Raw genomic sequence first — 26,346 nt, forward strand, 5'->3', positions numbered from 1 at the left:
GGCGTAGGACATACAGCGTAAGTTTTTGAAGAATATGAAAGTGCAGTTTTGGAACCACTTGGAAGGCGATCATTTGTTTCTATAAAGCATATACATTTTTTTATTTTTTTTTTTAAATCGAAAATGACCAATTGTTTCTCTAGATAAGACCTTTATTCCTCGTCTGGTATCATTTAAAGTCCTTTGAAGCTACACTGAAACTGTCATTTTGACCTTCAACCGTTTGGGCTCCTCTGAAGTCCACTATATGGAGAAAAATTCTGGAATGTTTTCATCAAAAACCTTCATTTCTTTTCGACTGAAGAAAGAAAGACATGAACATCTTGGATGACATGGGGGTGAGTAAATTATCAGGGAATTTTAATTCTGAAGTGAACTAATCCTTTAACCCGCACACATGAAAAACAACCCAAGGCAACAGTGTAAAAGAAACCCAATTCTGCGAGAAAACCGCAAACTTGGCAACACCAGTGAATCATGTCATATAGCCTACCAAGGCGCGCGCGCTCTTTCTTTGCGGCGGTTCCCTCCATTTTCACTCTTAACTCTTAACTTTTTTAATAAAGTTTACCAATCTTTTTTTTTTTTTTTTAATTTAATTTAAAATATTAAAAGTGCTTAATAGAACAAAATAAATTAGCCTTATAAGTGACAATACATAATATCACTGATTGTGTTTCTATTTTCAGTGTCTTTACTACACTGGCAGGGTTTTTTTCTCGGTGGTCGGACTGAGTCAGAGCAAACGGGGGTTTCGGGCACTCATTTTACACAATGCGGGCGCTGTTGACACTCAAGCCGATGACGTCACGTCCTGAGTTGCACAACAACGATTGTATCAATACAAACACTGATAATACTTACAGCAGCAGGGCCATCGCCAGGGGGATTTCATTTTCATAAGGGGGCACACTTTTTATGATCTACAATTCACCAAAACAATAACTTCCAGTATAGCCTAATATAACTGAAATAGACCTACATTAAAACCAAAACACAAAATATGAATTTTCTGATCACTTGCGGAGGGTGAACCAACACAATGAGATGTGTGCTTCCCCTTTATAAAATATATATATATATATATATATATATATATATATATATATATATATATATAGATTTCTTAAAATATTTCAAGCTTGACACTGCCCAAGGTTACGAAAACGTTATTTTAGCATTTTGTAAACATAATAAGAATGCTCCTTTAGAATTTTCTCTGAACGTTCTGAAACAAGTAACATTAAAAAACAAACTTTTTGAGAACATTACCAGATAACTTTGAACAAACATAGCATAACTTTGAGAGAACCTTGCCACAATGTTAGCCAAAGTTCTGAGAATGTTTCCTGACAACAAAAATCTTGCATTTTTACAAAAATATATATATATATATACACTCTAGTTTTAAATAAATTTTACAACGTGGGCATCCCCAAAAAGAGGATTTGGGAGATTTTGTCAGGTGTAAACTAATTTCTGGCTAGAAATTTGTACCCAAAATATGGTTAGGTACATAGTAGTTGTTGTGGACTGATGGGAATTGTTGTTGTACTTCCTCCTACACACACACACACACACACACACAGTTCACTGGGTCATGGGAAGGGTCAGGAAAAGAGACACAGAATTGAAACCTATTTTAAATAATTATTAAATCACTCACTTGACTTGACAGCCTGTGTGTGTGTGACAGAGAAACAGACTAAACACACTCAGGAAATGGTATGCTGGAAGAATCTGGAGTTATGTACTCTTTTTGTGCAGTTTTTGAGTGTAGCAGAGGAGCTTTGGGACTTATACATCTTAAAAGGACGCCCTGTTGCATAGATACGCGCATCCTGACAGCGTAAGCTGACAATCATCTTGTCACAGTTATCATCCTCTGTATCTCATTTAATTTCCTACACTCCAAAAAATGCTGGGTTAAAAACAGGCCAAGTTGGGTTGAAAATGGACCCAGTGATTGGGTTGTTTTAACCCAGCAGTTGGGTTAAATGTTTGCCCAACCTGCTGGGTAGTTTTATATAACTCAACTTACTGTGTTGCTTGCTTAAAATGAACCCAAAATATGTTGGAAATAAACATTTGTTAATATGTTTAATAATAATAAATGTTGACCTTTTGATTATTATTGTTGCATCTAGTAATTATGTGTCTGATTTTTAATTTCCAACATATGTTGAGTTCATTATGTTCGAGATTCATTGCATTGATAAAACACTGTAATGCAATAAAGCACATTTGAAATTGTTCAGCACCTGCTAATTTACATGAACAACTAGAAAACAAAACTTCTCAGTTGTTGTTGACTTTATTGTATTTCAGAGGAGCAAATAAAAAACAGGTCTGATTTAAATCAGATCCACAGCTGATAATTTGAAGGATTTCTCTGTCCATCTGATAATGGACGCCAGACGTCGTCTGAGACTCTCAGTGACAGAAGTGCACCATCTCTGTGAATCACAAAAACACAATATAATTCATACATTAACAGATACATCAGTGCTCATAATGCAGGCTGACACTAACCTTCGCATTTTGACTGGTCGTTGCCGTAGTTACTGTAACCCTGGTGACATTTGCAGCTGTATCCGCCTGGATGATTGTAGCAGTCGGCGTTTGTGCCGCAAACATCTGGATCTGCACACTCATTGATGTCTGTGAGAGAGAGACTGTCAGTCACAAATTCATGTTGTTTCTAATTTGTATGTAATGCAGTTATTCCCCTAAATTTTGACCTACTGTAATATATTTAATAATTAAATCAATAATGCAACAACACATTCTCATATTTATGGTTTTATATCAATATGGTATCAATAAGATTGTCTTATTCAAATCAATGTGATGAATGGATTAGGTCAAAAAGTAATCTAAAAGTAGTCAGAATACGTCACCTAAAATGTGTAATGTAACAGATTATGTTATTAATACAGTTTTACATCATCTGTAGTCATCGGACTACAATGTTTATGTAATCTACATTAGCTGGTTGTCATGACAGCATGTTATGGTGATCAGCGCTCAATCACAGTGGCGTCAGGGTTGCCAAGTCTGTGGTTTTCATGCAGAAGTGGGCTACTTTTAAACTGTTGCCACAGGTTGATTTTTCCCCCGTGGTTTAGAGACAAGAACAAACCATCATGGTTTTGGTTTGAGGTTATGTGCTAAACTGTGTCATCACTTGTGCAGCACACATCAGAGCACACGGCAAAAGATGTCACAATGCAACTCAACAAAACTGGAAGTGATACCAACCGTTCTATCAGGCATTTTTACATGTTACGCAAATGCAAAAGAATTGTTTTCATTCCCTAGGGACTGCTTACACGATACCATTTTCAAATAAAATCATTTTGGCCGGTACCCGACAACAGCGTTTTGGGGGCCTGAAAATGCAAACTTTTGAAAAAGGGTTTCAAATCGCAAGTTTTTGAATAAGAAATTCAAAAACTGAATTCTAAGTGAATTTGTGAAAACGGTGACGTCATGCACATTTGTATTACATCTTCAGTCTAGGCACGTGTAGTGTTTCTTTACAAAGTGACATCGCCATCTACTGGCCTGGCAGCAGAATACAGCGTTTTTAGTCATTTTCGTGGATCTGCGTGAACGGGGATCGTTCTGATAACATTGAAACGTGAAACTTTTCAAAAGCGCAAAGGAAAAACTTTTCTGTTTTTTAATACGTTCATCGTTATTTGTGGGTTTAAACACCATAGTAACAATTTAACTAGCTGATGTCAATATAAATATAAAGCCAAAATAATTTATTGAAACAAAAATATTGATCCTTAATAAAAAAGGTAATTCCTGATGTCCTTTGGTTTGATTAACAGTCAATGAAAAGCAATACGAGACGCTCACCTGCACATGCCTGTTCTTCTAGATTCACGATATCCTTTAGGACACGTGCAATTATAGGAGCCATTGGTGTTCACACACACCTCATCATCTGAGCATACAGGTGTCTTCTCATTACACTCATTGATATCTGTTAAGGAAACAGCTGACATTAATTATAGTATTTTAATCAAAGAATTTGACTGTTTTCACCATAACCATTAAAGAAAACTTAATTTAAATATATTTTCGATCAATATATTAAATCAGGGGTCTCAAACTCAAATTGGCGGGGGGCCGTTTCTGTGATTGACACCTCATAGGAGGGCCATATTAACATTCAAGTGCAAGAAAGCACAGCATTTCAGAAAATTTACTTTCCTTTGCATTATTTCTCATTTACTTCAAATTTGCATACTAAAATATCTTTATACCTATACTATAAATATTTTATTTACCATACTAAATGTAAACAGCAATGTCTCTCTCATTGTTACAGAGTGTAATATAATTATATAATACTATTACTAATTTAATACTACTAATATACTATTAATTGCAATAGTCTGGTGCAACTTCTCACATCCAACAAGGTGCATGGAATAAAAAATTAGTAATTTAGGAACAAAACCAGCAACACTTGTGGCGTGGAGAGGACAGAAATAAACAAAACAAAAAAAAAAACTATCAACTTTATTTTGCCAAAAAATAAAAATCTCTTAAAATAAAAAAATCTTTTTAATATCTAGTGGAAGTATTTTACCTTACTTTATGTTAGCTTAAATAACATTAAAATCTTGCACTGAACAACACTGTACTGAACAAATACAATATACCCTGAATACATTTGTACTGGCAGCGCATTTGTCCAAGATGCTGTTTGAGCATCGGTACACTCTAAAAAATGCTGGGTTAAAAACAACCCAAGTTGGGTTGAAAATGGACAAACCCAGCGATTGGGTTGTTTTAACCCAGTGGTTGGGTTAAATGTTTGCCCAACCTGCTGGGTAGTTTTATTTAAACCAACTATTGTTTAAAAATTGCTATATGGCTAGCTTAAAATGAACCCAAAATAGTTGGGAAATTAAAAACCAGATGTAATTAGAGGCAACAATAATAGACAAAAGGTGAATGTTTATTAATAAGCTTTAATATTTTATTAATATAAATGTAATAGTTTATTAATATAAATGTATTAATAAGCAATTTAATAAATGTTTATTGTTTAATAATTATTTATTGAACATTAATAAATGTTCATTTCCAACATACTTTGGGTTAATTTTAATTAAGCAATACAGTAATTTTTAAACAATAGTTGGGTTACCGCTGGGTTAAAACAACCCAATTGCTGGGTTTGTCCATTTTCAACCCAACTTGGGTTGTTTTTAACCCAGCATTTTTTAGAGTGTAACGTTTAATGGCTGCATCGGACTCGTTTCGGTCGTTTAAATCGACGCTCGTGAATTAAAGTCGAGTGCTTTTACTGTAATTTAGGCAAGCGCGCTCATAATAGAAGCGACGCAGTTGAGAGTGCGGCTCATGGTTGCATAGCAACGACAGACGCCACTGGAGCGAAAGCGCATTGGAAAGAAGGAGAATGCGGCGCGGCCGCTTATGTGACGCGATATGTGAATGCCCCCATAGAACGGCTACTTTTTCTTTGCATATCAGACCGGTAGCAACTAGAGAATAATAATATTAACAATAATTTAGCTGGCTGGATTGTGTTTTATTTTTGAGATCAGTTGCGGGCCGGGTAGATGGGGATGGCGGGCCGTAAATTATTATTTTTGAGTTAAACCAAGGCAATATATTTACAGTGTGCCTTAAATATCTCAAGCATGTTTTACTCCAAGTTATAAGTTGTTAATACAAAGACAGATAAATGAATGTTGGGACAACAATAGACCGTTTTGTTCGAAGTCACCATTATTGTGATCAGTGTTTGCTTTAATTGGGCTCTTCTCTTTTAATGTTAGATTTTCTCTGGCTTCTGTAATTTGATATTTTATGTGTTTCTAGTGGAGATCTGTTAGTGTTTAATGTTCTGTTGGGATCGAAAGGGTTTCTGTTGTCTCAGCTTTGTGAAGTTTATTCTTTTTTGGACTCAAAGGAAACAAGTTTACAGCAGGGCCTTATGGCCACCACAGACGCTGAAGGACTGTTTTATCCTATAATCCGCTCTCGTACCCACACACTGTCCTTTATCTGCTGTGAAATTGAGTGTTTTTGATTCAAATCCTTTATCACAGATGCAGTAGTAACTTCCATTTGTATTGATACACCGAGCGTTACCACCACACAGATTCGGCATCGCACACTCATCTTCATCTGTGAGAGAAGCAGACAGATGAGTGCAATCAGGAAGGAAACACCATTACAAAGTAAAAAGACTAGAACAGTTAATTTCCTCTTTTGAATCTCATAGACCATTAACAGTCTATAATGCACATTATGACAAAAACACAATGTATTGAAACACACAAAGTGCTCATTACCAACACAGGTCCTGTTTATTTTCATGAATCCATCATTACAGTCACGAGAGTCACAACACAGCAGGAACAAACCTGAGGAAGATAAAGAAAAACAAGAAATGTCTTTGTGTGAACTTTCTATCCATCAAAGAATCCTGAAAAAGTGTATCACGGTTCCCACAAAAATATTTTCAACATTGATAATAATCAGAAATGAGCAGCAAATCAGCATATTAGAATGATTTCTGACACTTGTTGACGTGAACTAACTGAGCAACACTGAACGTGCTTCAGCATTATAGTACTTATAGTATTATACCAGGGTATATGAGTATATGAGTTTAACAACTGTACAAACAAAACAAACAAATAAATACAATAGAACAAAAATTCAAATTAGATAAACAGTGTTTTAAGTTTTTCAGGAAGCATGAAGTGAATGGAAGGATCATTTTGCCGTAATTCTGTTTTATTTGTAACTCTTTGGTAGATTACACATTTATAATTTCTATTACATTACCACCAGTACTATTATTACTAATAAAACCGATCTCTGGGGGCCCCAAAAGTGCGTGGGCCCTCCTAACCCCCCTGAGTGCGGCATCCTGTTTTTAGTCTTTAACATACAGATATTCAGCACACATTAAGATCTACTCACCAAAAAGAATGAGTGTGCACTTCAGCTCCATGTTAGGAAACACTGCGATTCCTTTCTGTGTATGCTTTGGTTTGTGATATATGAAGTTCTTGTCCTTCGTGTCTCAGTTTATGGGGTTCGATAGACTCCGATTAATGTGCAAAAATGTCTGATTGCAAGATGTTTTAAACTCCCTTCCGCTCTGACTGATGGGTCAGAGTGAGAATATGAGCGCATTATTCACTCACATCACCTTTCTTTCGGCTAATGTGACCTCTGACTCCTAAACACCAGAAACATCATAACAGTTATAACATCTTATAACACATCAAATGTCTTCACAGGCCACTCGTCATGACATTTCACTATAGTAGTGAGGGCATTTGACCCTCGCAAGTACATTACAGAGAAAGGCCAGGAAGAAAGACAATTTCAAAAAGTGAAAGATCATTTCTCTTCACTAACTTCACTTATACTGTATATATTTACAGATAGGAAGAGAGATTTATAGGTCAGCTGAGGCTTCAAGTTAAAACGTAAACAGCTAGACAACAAACTTCCACATTTGTTGTACTTTCTGAAGTGCTTTAGAGATGAAACAGGCCTCACACATACAAATTATTTTATTATTTATTTTTAATTATTTAAATCAGATCCACAGCTGATAATTTGAAGGATTTCTCTGTCCATCTGATAATGGACGCCAGACGTCGTCTGAGACTCTCAGTGACAGAAGAGCACCATCTCTGTGAATCACAAAAACACAATATAATTCATACATTAACAGATACATCAGTGCTCATAATGCAGGCTGACACTAACCCTCGCATTTTGACTGGTCGTTGCCGTAGTTACTGTAACCCTGGTGACATTTGCAGCTGTATCCGCCTGGATGATTGTAGCAGTCGGCGTTTGTGCCGCAAACATCTGGATCTGCACACTCATTGATGTCTGTGAGAGAGAGACTGTCAGTCACAAATTCATGTTGTTTCTAATTTGTATGTAATGCAGTTATTCCCCTAAATTTTGACCTACTGTAATATATTTAATAATTAAATCAATAATGCAACAACACATTCTCATATTTACGGTTTTATATCAATATGGTATCAATAAGATTGTCTTATTCAAATCAATGTGATGAATCAAAAAGTAATCTAAAAGTAGTCAGAATACGTCACCTAAAATGTGTAATGTAACAGATTATGTTATTAATACAGTTTTACATCATCTGTAACGGACTACAATCTTTATGTAATCTACATTAGCTGGTTGTCATGACAGCATGTTATGATGTTGATGTGATCAGCGCTCAATCACAGTGGTGTCAGGGTTGCCAAGTCTGTGGTTTTCATGCAGAAGTGGGCTACTTTTAAACTGTTGCTGCGGGTTGATTTTTCCCCCGCAGGTTAAAAGTTTGACATATTGCATAAATTATATTTAACAGAAATGCTTATACTGAAATATTTCACATTCTACCAATGATAAAACTGTGCCAGATTTGAAGTTTTCTGAAGGATAACACTTACTGTAAAATATGTATTTTTGGTATGGGAATGGCATATTTTGAGTTTTGATATTTGGGATACGGTCATTGGGCTAGTTTTTTTTTATATGCAGACTTGGCAACCCTGACTTGCATATTAGTAGCAGCTGATGCTCACCTGCACAGGTGTCGTTCTCAAGTTTATCAAACCCTGGATAACAGATGCAGGAGAAACTGCCAGGTATGTTAGTGCAATCGCTGTGAACTCCACACACTGAGGACAAACACTCGTCCACATCTGCAGCGAACACACACAGAGAGAGACGAGGGTTTCAATTAGACACAAGAACAAGTTCACACATACAGAAGTGAGAGACAGCTGTTTTATCAGGAACCTAAATAAGCTTCACCTCAAATAATTGTAAAATATAAACAATTAAATTATGTAAAAATTTCTGATTCAACCAGGCTAAATGATGTTATGCTAACAGAAGTATACAACAGAAGCTCATGCTTGCTTGATGCACAAGTGTACCATTTACCATTTCTCCTTAGACAGATTTTAACATGACTATAAAGAAAAACCATCATGGTTCTGGTTTGAGGTTACATATCATGTGTGCAGCACACATCAGGGCCCACGGCAAGACACTTCATGTCACACTGCAACTCAACAAAACTGACATTTTTACATGTTATGCAAATACAAAATGTTTTCATTTTTTAGGAACAACATCATTTTCAACGAATAAAAACTGCACTTTTTATGTGTTTTGGCCGTTCATTTACATCACAACAGCATTTTGGGGGCCTGAAAATGCAAACTTTTGAAAATGGGTTTCAAATTCAGCTTTTTAATATACTATTATTATCATCTCTTGGTAAAAAGCTGTATTTGTGAAAACGGTGACGTCATGCACATGCATATTACATGTTCAGTCTATAGGCGTGTGTTTCTTTACAAAGTGACATCGCCATCTACTGGCCTGGCAGCAGAATACAACGTTTTTAGTCATTTTCGTGGATCTGTGTGAACGGGGATCGTTCTGATAACGTTGTCGTCTGTACGTGAAACTTTTCAAAAGCGCAAAGGAAAAACTTTTCTGTTTTTTAATACGTTCATCGTTCATGTGAACGTACCCTTAGATGATAAATGAACCGTACCTGATTGCAACAAAGTTGTATGGAAACGCTCTGTTAAATTACATGCTAAATGTGTCAGATGAATCTTGGATGGTATAAAATATAAGGGTCAGAAAACAGACAGCCCTTGGGAAAAAAATGCAAACAAAAGTTACAAAAATGTTTAAAATGAAGGCCATTTTTGTCTGCTATCTAATAAGGAATATATTTCATAATTAAAGCTGCAAGCAGCGATGAAAGGGCCCTCGCACCCGGGCTCACCGCCACCCGTTGGCCTTAGGAAAACAGAGAACAGTGGTCGACATGCATGTAAGCGAATGAATACAGGAGAATTATGCCATTAAGTCATTTAGAATTGCCACACTTCCTGCTGCCAACAGGTGGCGCTTTGACCATAACCAAATATTGCGATATAGATGTGTTAAGACCCGGACTGTTATCAAACACGTGAAGTTTGGAGCAGATCTGACATCATATGCCTGAGTTACAACAACTTCCTGTTTCATGGCGTTAATCGCATACATTAGCACTCAGCCAAGAGTTGCATGATTTACCGTGTTTCTAGTATGTTTGGTACTTTATGTCATATTGAAATGTGGTTCTGGGAGGGAATTACAGTGTAAAGCATGCCATTTCCTGTTGCCAGCAGGTGGCGCTATGACTAACAGAATATTGGCATATAGATATGTTCAGGCCAGGACTCTTATCACACATGTGAAGCTTGGAGCAGATCAGACATTGTATGCCTGAGTTACAACGACTTCCTTTTTCATGGCGGAACAACAGAGTTTGTCAGGCCGCCACGGACACGCCCTTCAACGAAAACTCTAGATCTTCGCAATTTAACGTCACAAAGGCCTTTAGATTAGACTGCCAAAAAATGACATTGATCTGATTAAATCTCTAGGAGGAGTTAATCACAGTTTAAAACATGTCATTTCCTGTTGCCCCCAGGTGGCGCTATGACTGTAATTGAATATTGTTATGAAGATGTCTTCAGGTCAGGACTCTAATAAAGCATGTGAAGTTTGGGGCAGATCAGACATTGTATGCCCGAGTTACAACATCTTCCTGTTTCATGGCGAAACATCGAAATTTGCCAGGCCGCCACGGACACGCCCTTCAGCGAAAACTCTAGATCTTCGCAATTTAACGTCTCAAAGGCCTTTAGATTAGACTGACCAAAAATGACATTGATCTGATTAAAGCTCTAGGAGGAGTTCATTAAAGTACAACGCCTGGAAAAGGCAAAAACTGCCCAAATTTTGCAAAGAAAATTCAAAATATCTCACTTCCTGTTGGTTTTCAGATTTCACTCCAAGAGACTTTTTTGTAAGTATTGGGCTGTTAGATGTGTGTACCAAATTTCATACCTGTACGTGAAACGTAGTGTCAGGGGCACTTCGTTGAAATTTTGTAGGTGGCGCTATCAAGCCATTTTGCCACACTTAATTCTGAAACCCATATCAGACGTAAATTTTCACCACTTCTGACGTATCTGCAAAGTCTCATGAGTTTTCGAGTATGTTTCGGACCTCAAAAAAGTGATTCACCTTACATGGCGAAACATCAGACTTTGTCAGTCACCACGGACACGCCCTTCAACGAAAACTCTAGATCTTTGATATTTATCATCGCTAAGGTCTTTAGATTAGACTGATAACATTTGATGTTGATCTGGTTTAATCTCTATGAGGAGTTAATCACATTGTAAAACATGTCATTTCCTGTTGCCCCCAGGTGGCGCTATGACAGTAACTAAATATTGTCATATAGATGTCTTCAGGTCAGGACTCTAATAAAACATGTGAAGTTTGGGGCAGATCAGACATTGTATGCCTGAGTTACAACAACTTCCTGTTTCATGGCGAAACATCAGACTTTGTCAGGCCGCCACGGACACGCCTTTCAACGAAAACTCTAGATCTTCGCAATTTAACGTCTCAAAGGCCTTTAGATTAGACTGACCAAATATGATGTTGATCTGATTAAAGCTCTAGGAGGAGTTCATTAAAGTACAACATGTGGAAATGGCAAAAACTGCCAAAATTTTGTAGGGAAAATTCAAAATATCTCACTTCCTGTTGGGTTTACAAACTTTGCACCCAGGGGCTTTTTTGTAGGTATTGGGCTGTTACATCTGTCTACCGAATTTCATAACTGTACGTGAAACGTAGCACGAAGGGCGCTTAATTGAAATTTTGTAGGTGGCGCTATTGAGCCATTTTGCCACACCTAATTCTGAAACCCATATCAGATGTAAATTTTCACCACTTCTGACGCGTGTGCAACGTTTCATGAGTTTTTGAGAACGTTTAGGCCCTCAAAAATGTGATTCATTTTGGAGAAGAAGAAAATTTTGGCTGAGCAATTCCAATAGGGTCCTCACACCATCGGTGCTCGGGCCCTAATAATCTATGCTAGGTTTAGACATCATAGTAACAATTTTTACAAGCTGATCATTTTTTGAAACAAATACTGACCTTTAATGAAAAAAGGTAATTCCTGATGTCCTTTGGTTTGATTAACAGTCACTGAAAAGCAATACGAGATGCTCACCTGCACATTCTGAGTCTGTTCTTCTAGATTCATGATATCCTTTAGGACACGTGCAGTTATAGGAGCCATTGGTGTTCACGCACTCCTTCTCATCTGAGCATTCAAATGTCTTCTCATTACACTCATTGATTTCTGTTAAGGGAAGCAGTTGACATTAATTATAGTATTTCATAGAATTGGACTGTTTTCCCCATAACCATGGTTATTAAATGGTTTAATAGATGAAAGGTTGTGTTAATATATTACAATATATTGAATAATACATAAGGAATTCCCACTTTTCATTTATCGAACAATATATGTAACAATATATTTAGGCTACTATGTTAATGCTAATTATTTTTGAGTTAAACCAAGGCAATATTTTTTTTACAGTGAAACTGGTTGCCTTAAATATCTCAAGCATGTTTTACTCAAAGTTATAAGTTGTTAATCCAAACGAATGTTGGGACAATAATAGACTGTTTTGTTTGAAGTCAGTATTTGCTTTAATTGGGCTCTTCACTTTTAATGATTTTCTCCAGCTTCTGTAACTGTTCGTCTATAAGGCACATTTGCAATGGAAAAGGAAGCCAAGGAATATTGTGGGTTAATGACTGATGATGTCATCATCACATCATATAGGTTTGTCGCTGATAAATATTGCTGAGCTAATGTCTTGATGTTCTTTGCTTTGATTCAGAGTAGAGCTTGTGCTTCAGTCCAGGAGGAGCAGAGAAACACAGTGCTGCTTTATTAACGCTGTAGTTGCTGTTGCAGTGATGATCTTTAGCACATGCATGTGAGCCTTTTGTGAACTATCAGTTATCTGCCAGAGGTTTAGGTAAAAGGGATGTTTCTACACCCAGTTCATTTAAAACATTCTTTTTGTATTCAAAGGAAACAAGTTTACAGCAGTAACGTTATTTCACCAAGTGCAACATGTTCCTGGATCAACATCTTTGTTGATCCACACACGACTCTTCTGGTTTTCTACAGCATTATAGTACATTATACTCCATGGACTGTTGAATGCTTGAATCTGAGTTGATGAACATTATAATGAGGCTGCTTGATTATGGAAAAAATTGTTCACAATTATTTTTGGTCAATATTTAAATCATGATTAACATGTTAGCATTTAAGATACGTAACAACAAACAAAAAGGAATAATCAAATGTAAAATAACACTGCATATAACACTCATATAGCACATCTTACTGATAAATATGGATTAATCCTTAATAAAGCTGCTTATGTTATCCAGTCAAGATCAGTGAGTGATTTTCCTTTGTCATTCGATTATCATTAAATACAGATTGCAGCAGGTTTATTAGGCTGCTGTCACTTTAAGAGGGAATGCACTGATACACACACATTTTCTCCAAAAAAGGCATTTTGACATTTTTGCGTGTATGCGTTTAGGCGTGTATCCAAAGCACCTTTGCTTATTCGCGTTCAGCTCTGAACGCACACACAGAAAGCCACCTGGGGAACGGTGTCGCTTTTGCATCTTAATGCACTTTTTTCAGCTGATTTGGATGTCAAGTTTGGGCTTTTAGGGAGGAATGAAAGCGCACTGCTGTGAAGGAAAGGAAGGTGTGCTGAAATGTAAATATATGGGGTATGTAAATAAATTGCACTATTAACACTTCAGACTGATGAAATGCATGAATGAGCATATAAAGAGCAGGATGTGCTTGATGTTAAAGAGTTATAAAAGCATAATATATCCTGAAAAGTAACTCGGTGTGGTGCCCGTGCTGATCACAAATTCAGTTCTCTTTCTTATTGCGCTTGAATGGTCGACTACACATGAAATTATGTAAACATTCCCATTGTGTGGGTATAACATTTTACATTCATACTACAAACACTCATACTCTATGGAATATAGCGGTCATGAAGTAATTACTTATTCAAATTAAGTACCTATTCAAGAGAGTATGCGATTTCGGATGCAGCCAGTTGGGTGTAAACTGGATGTGTATCAGTATACTGGATCTGTGCATATCGTCTTAAAGTGACAGCAACCTAATAAGCCTGCTGAAACAAAAGAGAAAATAACTTAATGCTCTTGACCAACTTTTTTTTTAGCTTTAATAAAAATGCATTTACATTTAAAGGTGCCCTAGATTCAAAAATTGAATTTACCTTGGCATAGTTGAATAACAAGAGTTCAGTACATGGAAATGACATACAGTGAGTCTCAAACTCCATTGTTTCCTCCTTCTTATATAAATCTTATTTGTTTAAAAGACCTCCAGAAAACAGGTGAATCTCAACATAACACTGACTGTTACGTAACAGTCGGGATCATTAATATGTATGACCCCAATATTTGCATATGCCAGCTCATGTTCAAGGCATTACACAAGGGCAGCCAGTATTAACGGCTGGATCTGTGCACAGCTGAATCATCAGACTAGATAAGCAAGCAAGAACAACAGCGAAAAATGGCAGATGGAGCAATAATAACTGACATGATCCATGATATCATGATATTTTTAGTGATATTTGTAAATTGTCTTTCTAAAGTTTCGTTAGCATGTTGCTAATGTACTGTTAAATGTGGTTAAAGTTACCATCGTTTATTACTGTATTCACGGAGACAAGAGCCGTCGCTATTTTCAATTTTAAACACTTGCAGTCTGTATAATTCATAAACACAACTTCATTCTTCATAAATCTCTCCAACAGTGTAGCATTAGCCGTTAGCCATGGAGCACAGCCTCAAATTCACTCAGAATAAAACTTTTAACATCCAAATAAATACTTTACTCACATAATTCGAAGCATGCATGCAGTATGCATGACGAACATCTTGTAAAGATCCATTTGAGGGTTATATTAGCTGTGTGAACTCTGTAAATGCGCTGTAATATAATCGAGAGCTTGTGTGGCAGGAAGCTCGCGTCTTAAAGGGGCGGCGCTGAGTGTAAATCAGTGCATTGTTAATGATGGCCCAAAATAGGCAGTTAAAAAAATTTATTTAAAAAAATCTATGGGGTATTTTGAGCTGAAACTTCACAGACACATTCAGGAGACACCTTAGACTTATATTACATCTTTTAAAAAAAAGTTCTAGGGCACCTTTAATTCATACAGTGAAGACTATATTTTATTTTTACATTTGATTATTAAAGGCCCACTGAATTGCCTTGGAACGCGCATCATTATTCAATGTGTTGACATAATTTCCACTGAAACAGGAAGACAGGGCAGGACATATGGAACAGCTCCACCCTTTTTTGAAAACAGCAAATAGTGTTTTGTTTTTATCACAGCTCGGCCAGAGCCATTAAACTCGGTAAAACCTCAGTTTCCTTCTAACCTCTATCCGTTTCTCCTCCTAATCTCCTCTATATCACTTTAAAATACAGCAAACTGTGCAGAATTCAAATGGGTCTGATACATTGTGTGGTCTGAGCTGACTCGTGGTCCGCGGATATGATCCGCTCTGTGCTCTTGTGTCTCTGGACCAGAGCAGACTGTGCTCGCACTGCGGGGGTTCACGTGACACTGACACAAATATGGACTTCATTCCCATCAATGGAAAGCATATTTACACTGTCTGAACTGTTCCCTATCCCCTATATAGTGCACTATGTGCTATTCACCATGTAGAAACTAGTAAATGTGTGAACAAATGACCGATTTCAGCCACAGCTTCAGCATCTGTTTGGGCGGGACTTCAGATTCTAGAGAGCATCTGATTGGACAGAAGATTTGATGAGAAGCTGAAGTGTGATGTCATGAAAATCCATGATCTCGGAAGTGAGAGATTGTAAGTTTTGAATGCTTATTTCTCCTAAATGCGAATTTTGTCATTGTTTTGGAACACACCAGCTTATTCATAACATTAAGGCTAACATATTCATACTAAAAGCTAAAAAACGTACTTTTTGATTTTAGGGGGACTTTAAATTTCTGTACTACATGTTAAATAAACCTATTGTCCTGAAAAGCTTTTGTTTAATTCATACTTTTGTTGTATTGTATTTGACCTATTGTTTGAAATTTGTGCAAAAATGTCTGATGATGTCACATCCTGATCTGCAGTTGATATTTTAAACTTCCTTCCGCTCTGACTTTTGGGTCAAAGTGAGAAAAACACATCAAATGTCTTCACAGGCCACTCGTCATGACATTTCACTATAGTAGTGAGGGCATTTGACCCTCGCAAGTACATTACAGAGAAAGGCCAGGAAGAAAGACAATTTCAAAAAGTGAAAGATCATTTCTCTTCACTAACTTCACTTATACTGTATATATTTACAGATAGGAAGAGAGATTTATAGGTCAGCTGAGGCTTCAAGTTAAAACGTAAACAGCTAGACAACAAACTTCCACATTTGTTGTACTTTCTGAAGTGCTTTAGAGATGAAACAGGCCTCACACATAACATAATCAGATTCACAGCGGACCAACACCACAAACAATGAATGTTTGCACAAATTAATACGCCATAAATGGATTCTTCTCTATTTAGTCAAAGTCTAAAAACATGAAACACATTCTTCACTTCAACTACAAAGCCTTTTTAGGCAGAAAACACAGAAGAACAGTAAGAAAGGTAATCGCAGTTAATGCAGCAATTATTTCCGCTCGCTCTTGCAAACTCAAAACTATTTCTATGGTGAAAACTAAATGTGTTTGAGCCCTTTAAACATGCAGCATTTAAATAGATCAGTGTCTGTTTCGCTTCTGTTTCTTATCTCTGTGTGTTCATATAAAACTCATGCGGATGAATAATCCTCCAGTGATCGATGATGTTACCGTTCACATGAGCACAAACCTCTAAGTCCAGACTGTAAATTCATTAAAAGTCTTTGGGATGTGCTGGAGGAGACTTTACAGAGTGTCTTGCTTTATCAATACTAGATCTTGACCAAAAAGATGCACCTTTTGTTATGTTATTTCCATCAAGAAATGCATACATTTTTGGTCAAGATTTTGCAAGTGTCAAACATTTGCCTATTTAAAACCAAACAGTGACTTATTTTTTGGCTTGGCTCACACTCACACACACAGCAAAATCCCCAGAGTTAAATCAACTCATCTCAGAGTACATTTGGTCCCTCTCTAAACAGTGTTAAAGTTACACTGAAGCAGAGTTAAAGTTAATGAGATAACTAAGTGATTATTTAAGTGATGATTGAGCATTAGTGATGAACACCTGCTGTTAACAAGCAGAGAAACACAAGAACTACAGCTGACTTCCAGCCACAGCCTAAGATGAACTCAACTGAAGATAAAAATCTCTTAAGATCTGAATAAACATCTCCACAAACAGCATATTATCTCATTTACTTTAACTCTGCTTCAGTGTTATTTTAATTCTATGTAGAGAGGGACCATCTGTTCTCTGAGCAGAGTTTATTTAACTCTGGGGATTTTACTGTGCACATAGAGAGACACTAATGGGTCAGCTGAGTTTTGGTTCCTGAGCTCAGCACTTTCTGTTTACATCTAGAACAACTAACATAAACTTTCAGTTTTGTTGTATACTTTCTGAGGCAGAAAACAGGAAACGGCCCACAGCTGATCAGCTGAGAACCGCTGACAGTCATCGTGTAATGATGAATCACGTCATATAAAACACACCAGATACTTGCATAATTCATCACATCATATTCCTAAAGTGATTCTTCTATATTTAGTCAAAGTCTAAAAATGTCAAGCGCGTTCTTCACTTCAAAGCCTTTTTAGGCAGAAAACACAGATGAACAATAATAAAGGTAATTACGGTTAATGCAGCAATTATTTTCATTCACTCTTACAAACTCAAAACTTCTCTTACACAGCAAAAACCCCAGAGTTAAATTCACTTTCATCAGAGTTTATTTGAGACCACACTCAAGAGTGTTAAAGTGTTAAAATAAGAGCGTTAAATGAACACTGAAACATTGTTAATGAGATAATTAAGTGGTTAATTGAGTGATGATTGAGCATTAGTGATGAACACCTGCTGTTAACAAGCAGAAAGAGAAACACAAGGATTACAACTGAAGATAAAAGACATGAAATCTCTTATGTCTACCTTATGTTAACATGAAGAATCACCAAAGGAGAAAATCACAATCTTTAAATAAATCAGTGTTTGCTTTCGTTGAGCTCTTGACCCTTGAATTTTTAACATTAGATTTTGTTTGGCTGCTGTAACTGAGTTACCAGACAAACAAAGTGAAAAGATGGCCAGGTGGTGTTGGTTATGTCATCATTTGACCTGAATCACTGAACTCATTTAGAGCCGTTCTAACATGAACCTGAAACACGCAGCATTTAAATAGATCAGCATCTATTTCGCTTCTGTTTCTGATCTCAGTGTGTTCATATAAAACTCATGAGGATGAATAATCCTCCAGTGATTAATGATGTTACTCTTCACAAAAGCACAGACACACAAATATACATACATAAAACCAATATGATTTGTGGTTTGGAAACACTGCAGCTTTTTTCCACACAGGGTTTCACGTCTGTTGAAGCTGCTGTGGTTTTGTCTGCATATGAGCAACTTTCCTTTCAGTTTTTCTTGCTTTAGTCTGTTTGTTGTTTACTGAAGCTCTTTTGGTGTGTGACATTTAATGATTCAGTGATCCCGTGAAGTGTGTTTATAAACCGTATGAATGACTCTTTGATCTCTGAAAGCGCTTGCGCGGCACCTTCACTTCCTCTCTTCGGTCTGCTTGAGGGGAAACAGTAACTGTGGCAACACACAGTTGACTGATCATGTGACAAGGTGCCAACATTGCAACCAAGAATCACATCATCACTGCTTTACAGTGTGAAACATTCTATCAGTTAGAATGTTGCTTAGCAACACTCAAACAATTCTAAACAGTTTTTTTTAGCCTCATTAAATATTCATGAGCTGTAACTGTACCTGTGTTTAGTTTCAGTTTAAGGTGATGATACACGGGGCAACTTTTTGAGCAATGTTGCCGGGCAATGTTGCCGAGCAACGTTGCTTGGGCACTTTCCCATTGAGAATGAGCAACAAATTTATATCTGGATACGTTAGATCGGTTGTGGGCAATTTTTTGAGATCCTCCAATCAGAATGTTAGCAGCCGATCACGTGACCGGTTCGGAGATTTCAGAAAAAATTCAAACAAGATGGTGGCCTCTCAGCGGCACTGGAGCGGAGAAAAGGAGTGTGAACTTTTACCTTTTTACGCTAGTAAGTTGTCATGCGTCAACCCAAAACAGGGAATTTACCTCATATATTGCTTAAAATACCAACAACTGTCCGAAAGTAATGTGTGTATGCTGTAATGAAGCTATTGAATGATTTCAGTTAAATACTAAAATGACGGTATTTTTCAACGTCTGTAGTAGCGTAGGCTGTAGGGCGTTTGAATAGCTTTTGATGCGATCGACGCGGGTTCGAATCCGCCTTTTGCCGAACTCGCTCTTCTCCCTTTTCCTGTCACAAATCAGATCGAAAGGAATTTATTTTTAATAAAAATGAAGAAAATATTTGAAAAGTTGAAATAAAGTGCCTAATAAGTGTTTATAATAAAGTATTTATTGAGTTGGCAATAGATTTGCTCCTCTCTGATTGGTTGCTACCAACTGTCTGTTGCCCTGTGTCTAATCAGGTTGCCCGTTGACGGCAACATTGCCCAGCAACATTGCTCAAAAAGTTGCCCCGTGTATCATCACCTTGAGGGTTAAAAAAAACAACAGGTCAAACGGAAGCTCGCAGGAATATCAATTCACAGAAACCAGTTGATTTTTAATGCCTCTCTAAGTTTACTTTGTGATTATCAGTTGGAAACCACAGTCACTCCACCTATCCTCTCTTTAGGAAAAGCTCCCGAATCCTACTGTTGGTCACTTCCTGCTCAGAGCCATTGAAAAAGAAGCATATAACAGTTCCACTTCCTCTCATGCCCTCCAACATAAACATGGGCTCCTACTTTAATTGACCCTTCTCAAACACCCCCCTTAGTTACTGTTGCTTTGTCCGACAAGCCGTGGTGCTGTCACGCCACATGCAGTGAAAAATACATTGCGGAGCAAAGAGGACACTGACAACAGGTTGACAGACAAGACAGCAGGTTACTTATGATATTAAACAAAGTCACAGCTTTCAAACTGATTAAACAAAGTCACAGCTTTCAAACTGTAATTTTTAAAGAAATTCAAACAATAAAAAACATTTTGTGGCTCTTTAATGTGTCGTGACAGATTGCTGTAGCTCCTCAGCTCAAGCGGCTCGTGAACGATCATCTCTTCCTACTAGTTCATTTATAGCATCAAATTAACATGAATGAACATCAGAAGGAATGTTGTTTCAAACACGGAAAGACGTCAATACACACCATTTTTCAAGTTTAAGTCCACCAAGGTTAATCTTCTAACTCCTGAATGCTTTGTCGGACAAAATGGCGTATTCGGCAGATTCTGATTGGTTAGATCGCTTGTCAATCAAACTCCCGGCGAAGGGTCAATTCATCTAAGATTCTCTAAACTGATTTAAAAAAGTGACAGTAAAGACATTTATAATGTTACAAAAAGATTCTATTTAAAATAAAAGCTGTTCTTTTGAATTTTCTGTTCATCAAATAATCCTGAAAAGTAAAATTCTTTTAGCGGCAAGATTTGGGTTAGTATTATTAGATTTATATATAGGCTACATCAATAAAAGTATTAAGAGTGTCCTAGTTTAGGTGACTATTTAAAGCTGTGTGTGTGTTTGTGAGTAGAATGGCCGTTTTTAAATGGACTAAAGCAGTAAATATTTAAGTTACTAAAAGCTTTGTCATATAAAAGCTAAAAGGCACAGAGAGAATAAAAGTTAAACAAGCGGCCCACATGCTGTTATTCCTCTGTCTTTATTTCTCTTAGAGAACTGAGTGGGCGGGACTTGAGATGAGCAGATGTTTCCTTTCCAGCAGTTTAACAGATGGCATGTGTCTCTCTGTTTGTGTGTCTTTGTAGGAGGGGGAAAATCAGATAATCAATGCAAGGCTTTCAAGGATTTCATGGTGTGCAGTAAACAAATAAATGCACATATCAGCAGAAAGCTCTGCCAATTTCATTTCTGAGGGGGCGGGGCTTGTGATTCAGTGGGCGGAGACACTCACATAAGAGCAGACAAGATACAGCAAAAGAGAAAGAGATAAATATATGCTGACATGACCTTTGGGCAGGAAGTGACCAGACATTACTGTTATTACTGTGACCCAGCGGAAACAATATGAGGCAAATATTTTAGGTCATTTCTCATGTGTCAGTCAAAATCTCCAAACTGAATAGCTTCTGTCCAGAGTTTAGATTCTTTTATATCTGTGTTTAAATCCTGTTGGGTCTAGCTGAGTTTTATATCTAACAGCCATACAATTCAACACAACCAGCATCATGTTCAGCTGTTAATATCTATCACCATCAAGTGGTGGTCTGGCGAACACACTCCATGATAACGATATATTCTAGTAAAACCACCCTGAGGATGATAAAACATAATAAACTCAAATGCACAGATTGATCATCTCAGTGATGACATTTCACATTAATATTGCTGTTTTTTTTTGTGTGTGTTTTTGGTTTTTTTTTTTGGGGGGGGGGGGTTAAGATATAGAGCTATGATAGACTACTGGATGTTCATTTTAGTTAGCAGTGTTCACTAAGAAAAAAACTGTGATTTGTGCCACCGTGTAAGATAACGCAAACTATTTCAAATTAATCTCAACATACATTTACTCTTCTAGAATATTAAAAAATGTGCTGATTATTACAGCATGCTGTAGCCCAAACAAAATTAACGTAACGGTGTAATTTTCTATTTGTTTATATTTGGGGGGGGGGGACGAATAACCCTTTTAAGCTAAAAATATTAAACCAGGGTTTGTGAAAACATACAAAAGATTGATTTATGTTTTTTTAGAAAGCCGCGAACTCGCGAAATTCAAAAATTAACGGTCATTTCGATTTACCGGCTGACTAACATTCGTTTATCGATGTCTTTACGTGATAGTATATTCATCTATTGGCAACGCCACGCCACTACCATAAAATAAATTAGGTTTGGTGATGTTCAATCAGCTTCATTTCTTCTCTTCTAACTCCATCTCTCGTTCTGTAGGAGGCGCTACATTCTTTAGTCTACCGGTCCGGTAAAACCACTGAAGAAAGAAAGAAGACTGGATCAAGACGGTAATGTGTTTTACATTATTTGTGTTTTAGCTGTTTATGTACTTGTTGTTTTTTGTTTTTGTCTATGATTTAATGATCTTAAATCAAGCTTTTCCTCGCCTAAGGTTACTCGCCTTATGAAGAACGGTGGTTTTACTATAGTAACAATAACAAATGTCCTACAGTGACCATGATTTAACCATGATATTGTAGTTAACAATAGTTAGTATATAACACAATGGTCAATTTTTAATGCTAGATGCTTTTAGAAATATGACTATCATATCTGAATTTAGTAATATTTGTATTATATCATCTATTTATAATGTTCTTGCTCTGTGCTGGCTCAATATTGAAACTAAACATAAACACTCCTAAACACATTCTAAATATTCTCCAAAATAAGGTGTTATTTTCTTTATTTCTGCTCATGAGGTGTTTGTGTTCAGATGTTGAGCATGAAAGCGCAGATGGATGTGATCTGCTGTAAATCAGTAGGAACTGATCTGTCCATGCTGGATATTGAGGATTTCATCAGTGAAATCTGTCAGCTGAAGAAAGAGGTGGCGTCACTGGAGGCAAAGCTAAGAGAAAGAGGAGACAAACCCAACAGAGAGGTTTGAGCGGCTCATTTCATCCTTCAGCTCAATCAAACCAAAGTTTTGTTAGCTTCTCACTTCTTACGCACATCTCAAATTAAACCAGCAGCTAAATATGCTCATCTAATCACCAATATAACCACTAGAGATAACTGCTGAGTAATGAGGCTAATATCAACAGGTTGTTGTTTATTTGTGTTTGTCAGGATCTGGAGAAGGTTTCAGTGTGTGTGACTGACGGGACAGAAGCTCAGGATTCAGTCTGGAGATCCAGAGACACACAGGACTCAGAGCTCAGCCTCACTTTACTGTGTTATACTGACGCTCAGGATCATGGATCCGCTGATCAAACCTCTGACTGTAACGCTGGAGAACAGCAGATGCTGCAGACGCCGCTGAAGATGTGCTCCGTCAAACTGGTGGACTGCAGGAACCTGATAAAAACCACAGCAGAAGAACGACAGCAGAGACATGAGGATGAGGAGGATGATGATGATGACTTTGTTCCTTTAGGTATGTTTCTTTGTTTTATTATCAGATATCCTGAATTAACATAATTATTATTCAATTGTGAAAACATTATGTATGTGCTGACCTACATTCATGTGAAGCAGCATCTATTGTGAATTTTGCCAGTTGAGAACAACATATGAGCTGCACACCTGTAAAACATCACAGTGCCGCACATCAGGCTTTGTATTTATTTACAACACAGCCTTTACAGTTTGATAATGGCACTAAAACATATCACAATTTCAGTTTTATTTTGATTGATCGTTCATCTGTAGAACATGACAACGCTGGTTCATCTTCCGATGGAGAAACTGCCACTACATCCAAAAAGCGACGGACAGTGACCGACTGTGGAAAAAGATTCAGCAAACTGGAAAATTTTGTGAGACATGAGATTAAAAACAAAAAACAGAAAGCCTTCACGTGCAAGATATGCAACATCAGCTTTTCTAGCTTAGAAGAGAGGAAACTTCATTCAAAAGAGCACACCGTGAAGAAGGAGTTTCGCTGCGAACAGTGCGGGAAGGATCTTTTCACCACTCTTTATAATATGAGAGGTCATATAAACACACACAGTGAAAAGACTTTACAATGCGACGTGTGTAACAAGTATTTCCGCACCAACCAACATCTGTCAATGCATAAGAGAATCCACACGGGTGAAAAGCCGTACCAGTGCCCTCACTGCGAGATGAGCTTCAACCAGGGATCCCATCTGAAGAAACATCTTCTCATACACACCAATGAAAGGTCACACCAGTGCAGTAAATGTGGGAAAACCTTTACAAACTCAACTTCTCTCAAGTCACACCAAAAAATACACTCTGATTTCAAACCATACCAGTGCCCTCACTGCGAGAAGAGCTTCAACCAGGTATCCCTTCTGAAGAACCATCTACTCAAACACACCGACGAGAGGCCGTATCAGTGCAGTGAATGTGGGAAAAACTTTACAAACTCGACTTCTCTGAAGTTACACCAAAAAATACACTCTGAATTCAAACCATATAAGTGTTCACACTGTGAGAAACGTTTCCATCATTCAACTCACCGGAAAACCCATGAGAGGATTCACACTGGAGAGAAACCGTACCTGTGCTCCTACTGCGGGAAGAGCTTTGCCAGTCCATATTCTTTTAAAGTTCATCTCAGAGTTCACACTGGAGAAAGACCGTATCGCTGTAGTGATTGTGGGAAGGGTTTTTATAAGCTAAGTGACTTAAAAATACATCAGAGGACTCATACAGGAGAAAAACCTTATAAATGCTCAGATTGTGACAGGAGTTTCACTCGATCAAGTGACCTAAGGATCCATACGCGATGGCATACAGGAGAGAAACCTTACCGCTGCTCCATCTGTGGCGAGAGTTTCTCTTTTAAATGGGCTTTTCAGAGTCACAAGAAGAAACACACTGAACCAGAATCATCATAGCTTCAACATGTAATTATTTCTAGGTTTTCTAAAAAAACCCACACCCTTCATTGTTACTGGAATGCTATTTTATGGTTGTAAAAAAACTAAAACTACATTGTGTCTAGAACAGGGGTGCCCAAATCTGCTCCCGGAGGGCCATTTTTGAACTATATTAGTGAAGTAATGTAGGGAATAGTGAATGAGGGTATAGGGGGTGATTTCAGACACAGCAAAGGTCTTTATTCTCACTAGAAACTTCCTGGCAAGCGTGTTGAAGCAAAACTGTGCAGGGGTGCGTTTCACGAAAGCATCGTTAGTCAACTATGATCGTAAGTCCCATTGAACTCTATTGGTTACAGTGGAACTTGCGACCATAGTTCGCTTTGGGAAACGCACCCCAGGACGTTGACTCTCCAGAAGCAGGATTGGACACCCCTGCTCTAGAACATCATTTACTGTGTAGAAATACATCTTCTCAATGAAAATCAGTATTTCTTTGTGACAACCTTAAATTCACTGTAATATGCAGATCAATGTCTGATATTGGATTAAAGTGTGTGTTTATGAGGTATTTGATCACACTAACAAAATGACAAGGCCTAATTCTTTTAGCAGTTATTTAATACTTACTGATAAACATGATGATTATTCCCTCAGTCACTTTGTTACACAAAGCTGAAATTCTCCAGACATGAATATCCAGTAATACACTACAGGTACAGTAACATGTTCTATGGTCACTATGTCAGTTGACACTGCATTTACTTACAGGTGTGAATCTTTTAGTCTCGTTCACAATTGACTTACAGTAGCATCTCGAGAACTGTCTGTATGAACAAACAACGGGAGTCAAGTCTGTATTTACTAGCCAGTAACCGACAGTGACCAAAGTAATATCTCAGCATACTATAAAGCAGTGTAATGCAATTAATAATACAAGTTTTTCATGTTATCTCTCCGTTTGTCCCAGGGAGCATGTGTGTTAGTAGCCAGCCTGCTTCATTTCTTCATGTTCACATTCTGCTGGACAGGGTGCAGTAAAAACTGCAATAATAGTAAAATTGTGAAATATTTTTTTCTCATTTTAAATCACTGTTTTCTATTTGAATCTATATTCAAATGTATTTTTTTTCAGTGAGTCAATGCTGTATTGTGATTGGCTGATACTCCAGTCTTCAGTGTCACATAACCCTTCAGAAAACATTCTAATATGATGATTTGCTGCTCAAGAAATCTGTATTAATATTGCACTTGAAAATGTTTAAAAGTGTGCTGCTTAATGAAGTGTGGAAAGACAATACTCTAATTTTTTGGCAAAGTTAATGCATCATTGCTGAAAAAAAAAGTATTAATTTCTTAAAATCTTACTGACCCCAAATTTTTTTTTAAACTTTTGGGAACTACATAAAAACGTTTTCTGTAGCACTTTATTGCTAAAAAGTATTAAATCAGGGTTAGGCTTATGAAAAGCATACAAAAATCACAATTTATATATTTTTTAATGATATTAATATTTTAAACATGTTCCTTGACTGCGCACGCTT

At 37.2% G+C, this 26,346-nt stretch overlaps 1 protein-coding gene across 2 annotated transcripts; it reads left to right on the plus strand.

The window, feature by feature from the left end:
• Positions 1–22,273: 22,273 nt before the first annotated feature.
• Positions 22,274–25,768, plus strand: LOC137031918 (zinc finger protein ZFP2-like). 2 transcript variants are annotated; one of them, XM_067403301.1, is made up of 4 exons: positions 22,274–22,297; positions 22,726–22,893; positions 23,082–23,388; positions 23,664–25,768. In XM_067403301.1, exons 2-4 carry the CDS (start codon positions 22,726–22,728, stop codon positions 24,818–24,820), a joined length of 1,632 nt encoding a protein of 543 aa, XP_067259402.1. In that variant the 5' UTR covers positions 22,274–22,297; the 3' UTR covers positions 24,821–25,768. The 2 variants fall into 2 exon arrangements, with proteins under 2 accessions (XP_067259402.1, XP_067259403.1); XM_067403302.1 differs by having other exon boundaries at positions 22,286–22,297; positions 22,712–22,893.
• Positions 25,769–26,346: the final 578 nt, after the last annotated feature.

Source organism: Chanodichthys erythropterus, chromosome 12, assembly GCF_024489055.1.
Source record: "Chanodichthys erythropterus isolate Z2021 chromosome 12, ASM2448905v1, whole genome shotgun sequence".
Classification (NCBI taxonomy): Eukaryota; Metazoa; Chordata; class Actinopteri; order Cypriniformes; family Xenocyprididae; genus Chanodichthys; species Chanodichthys erythropterus.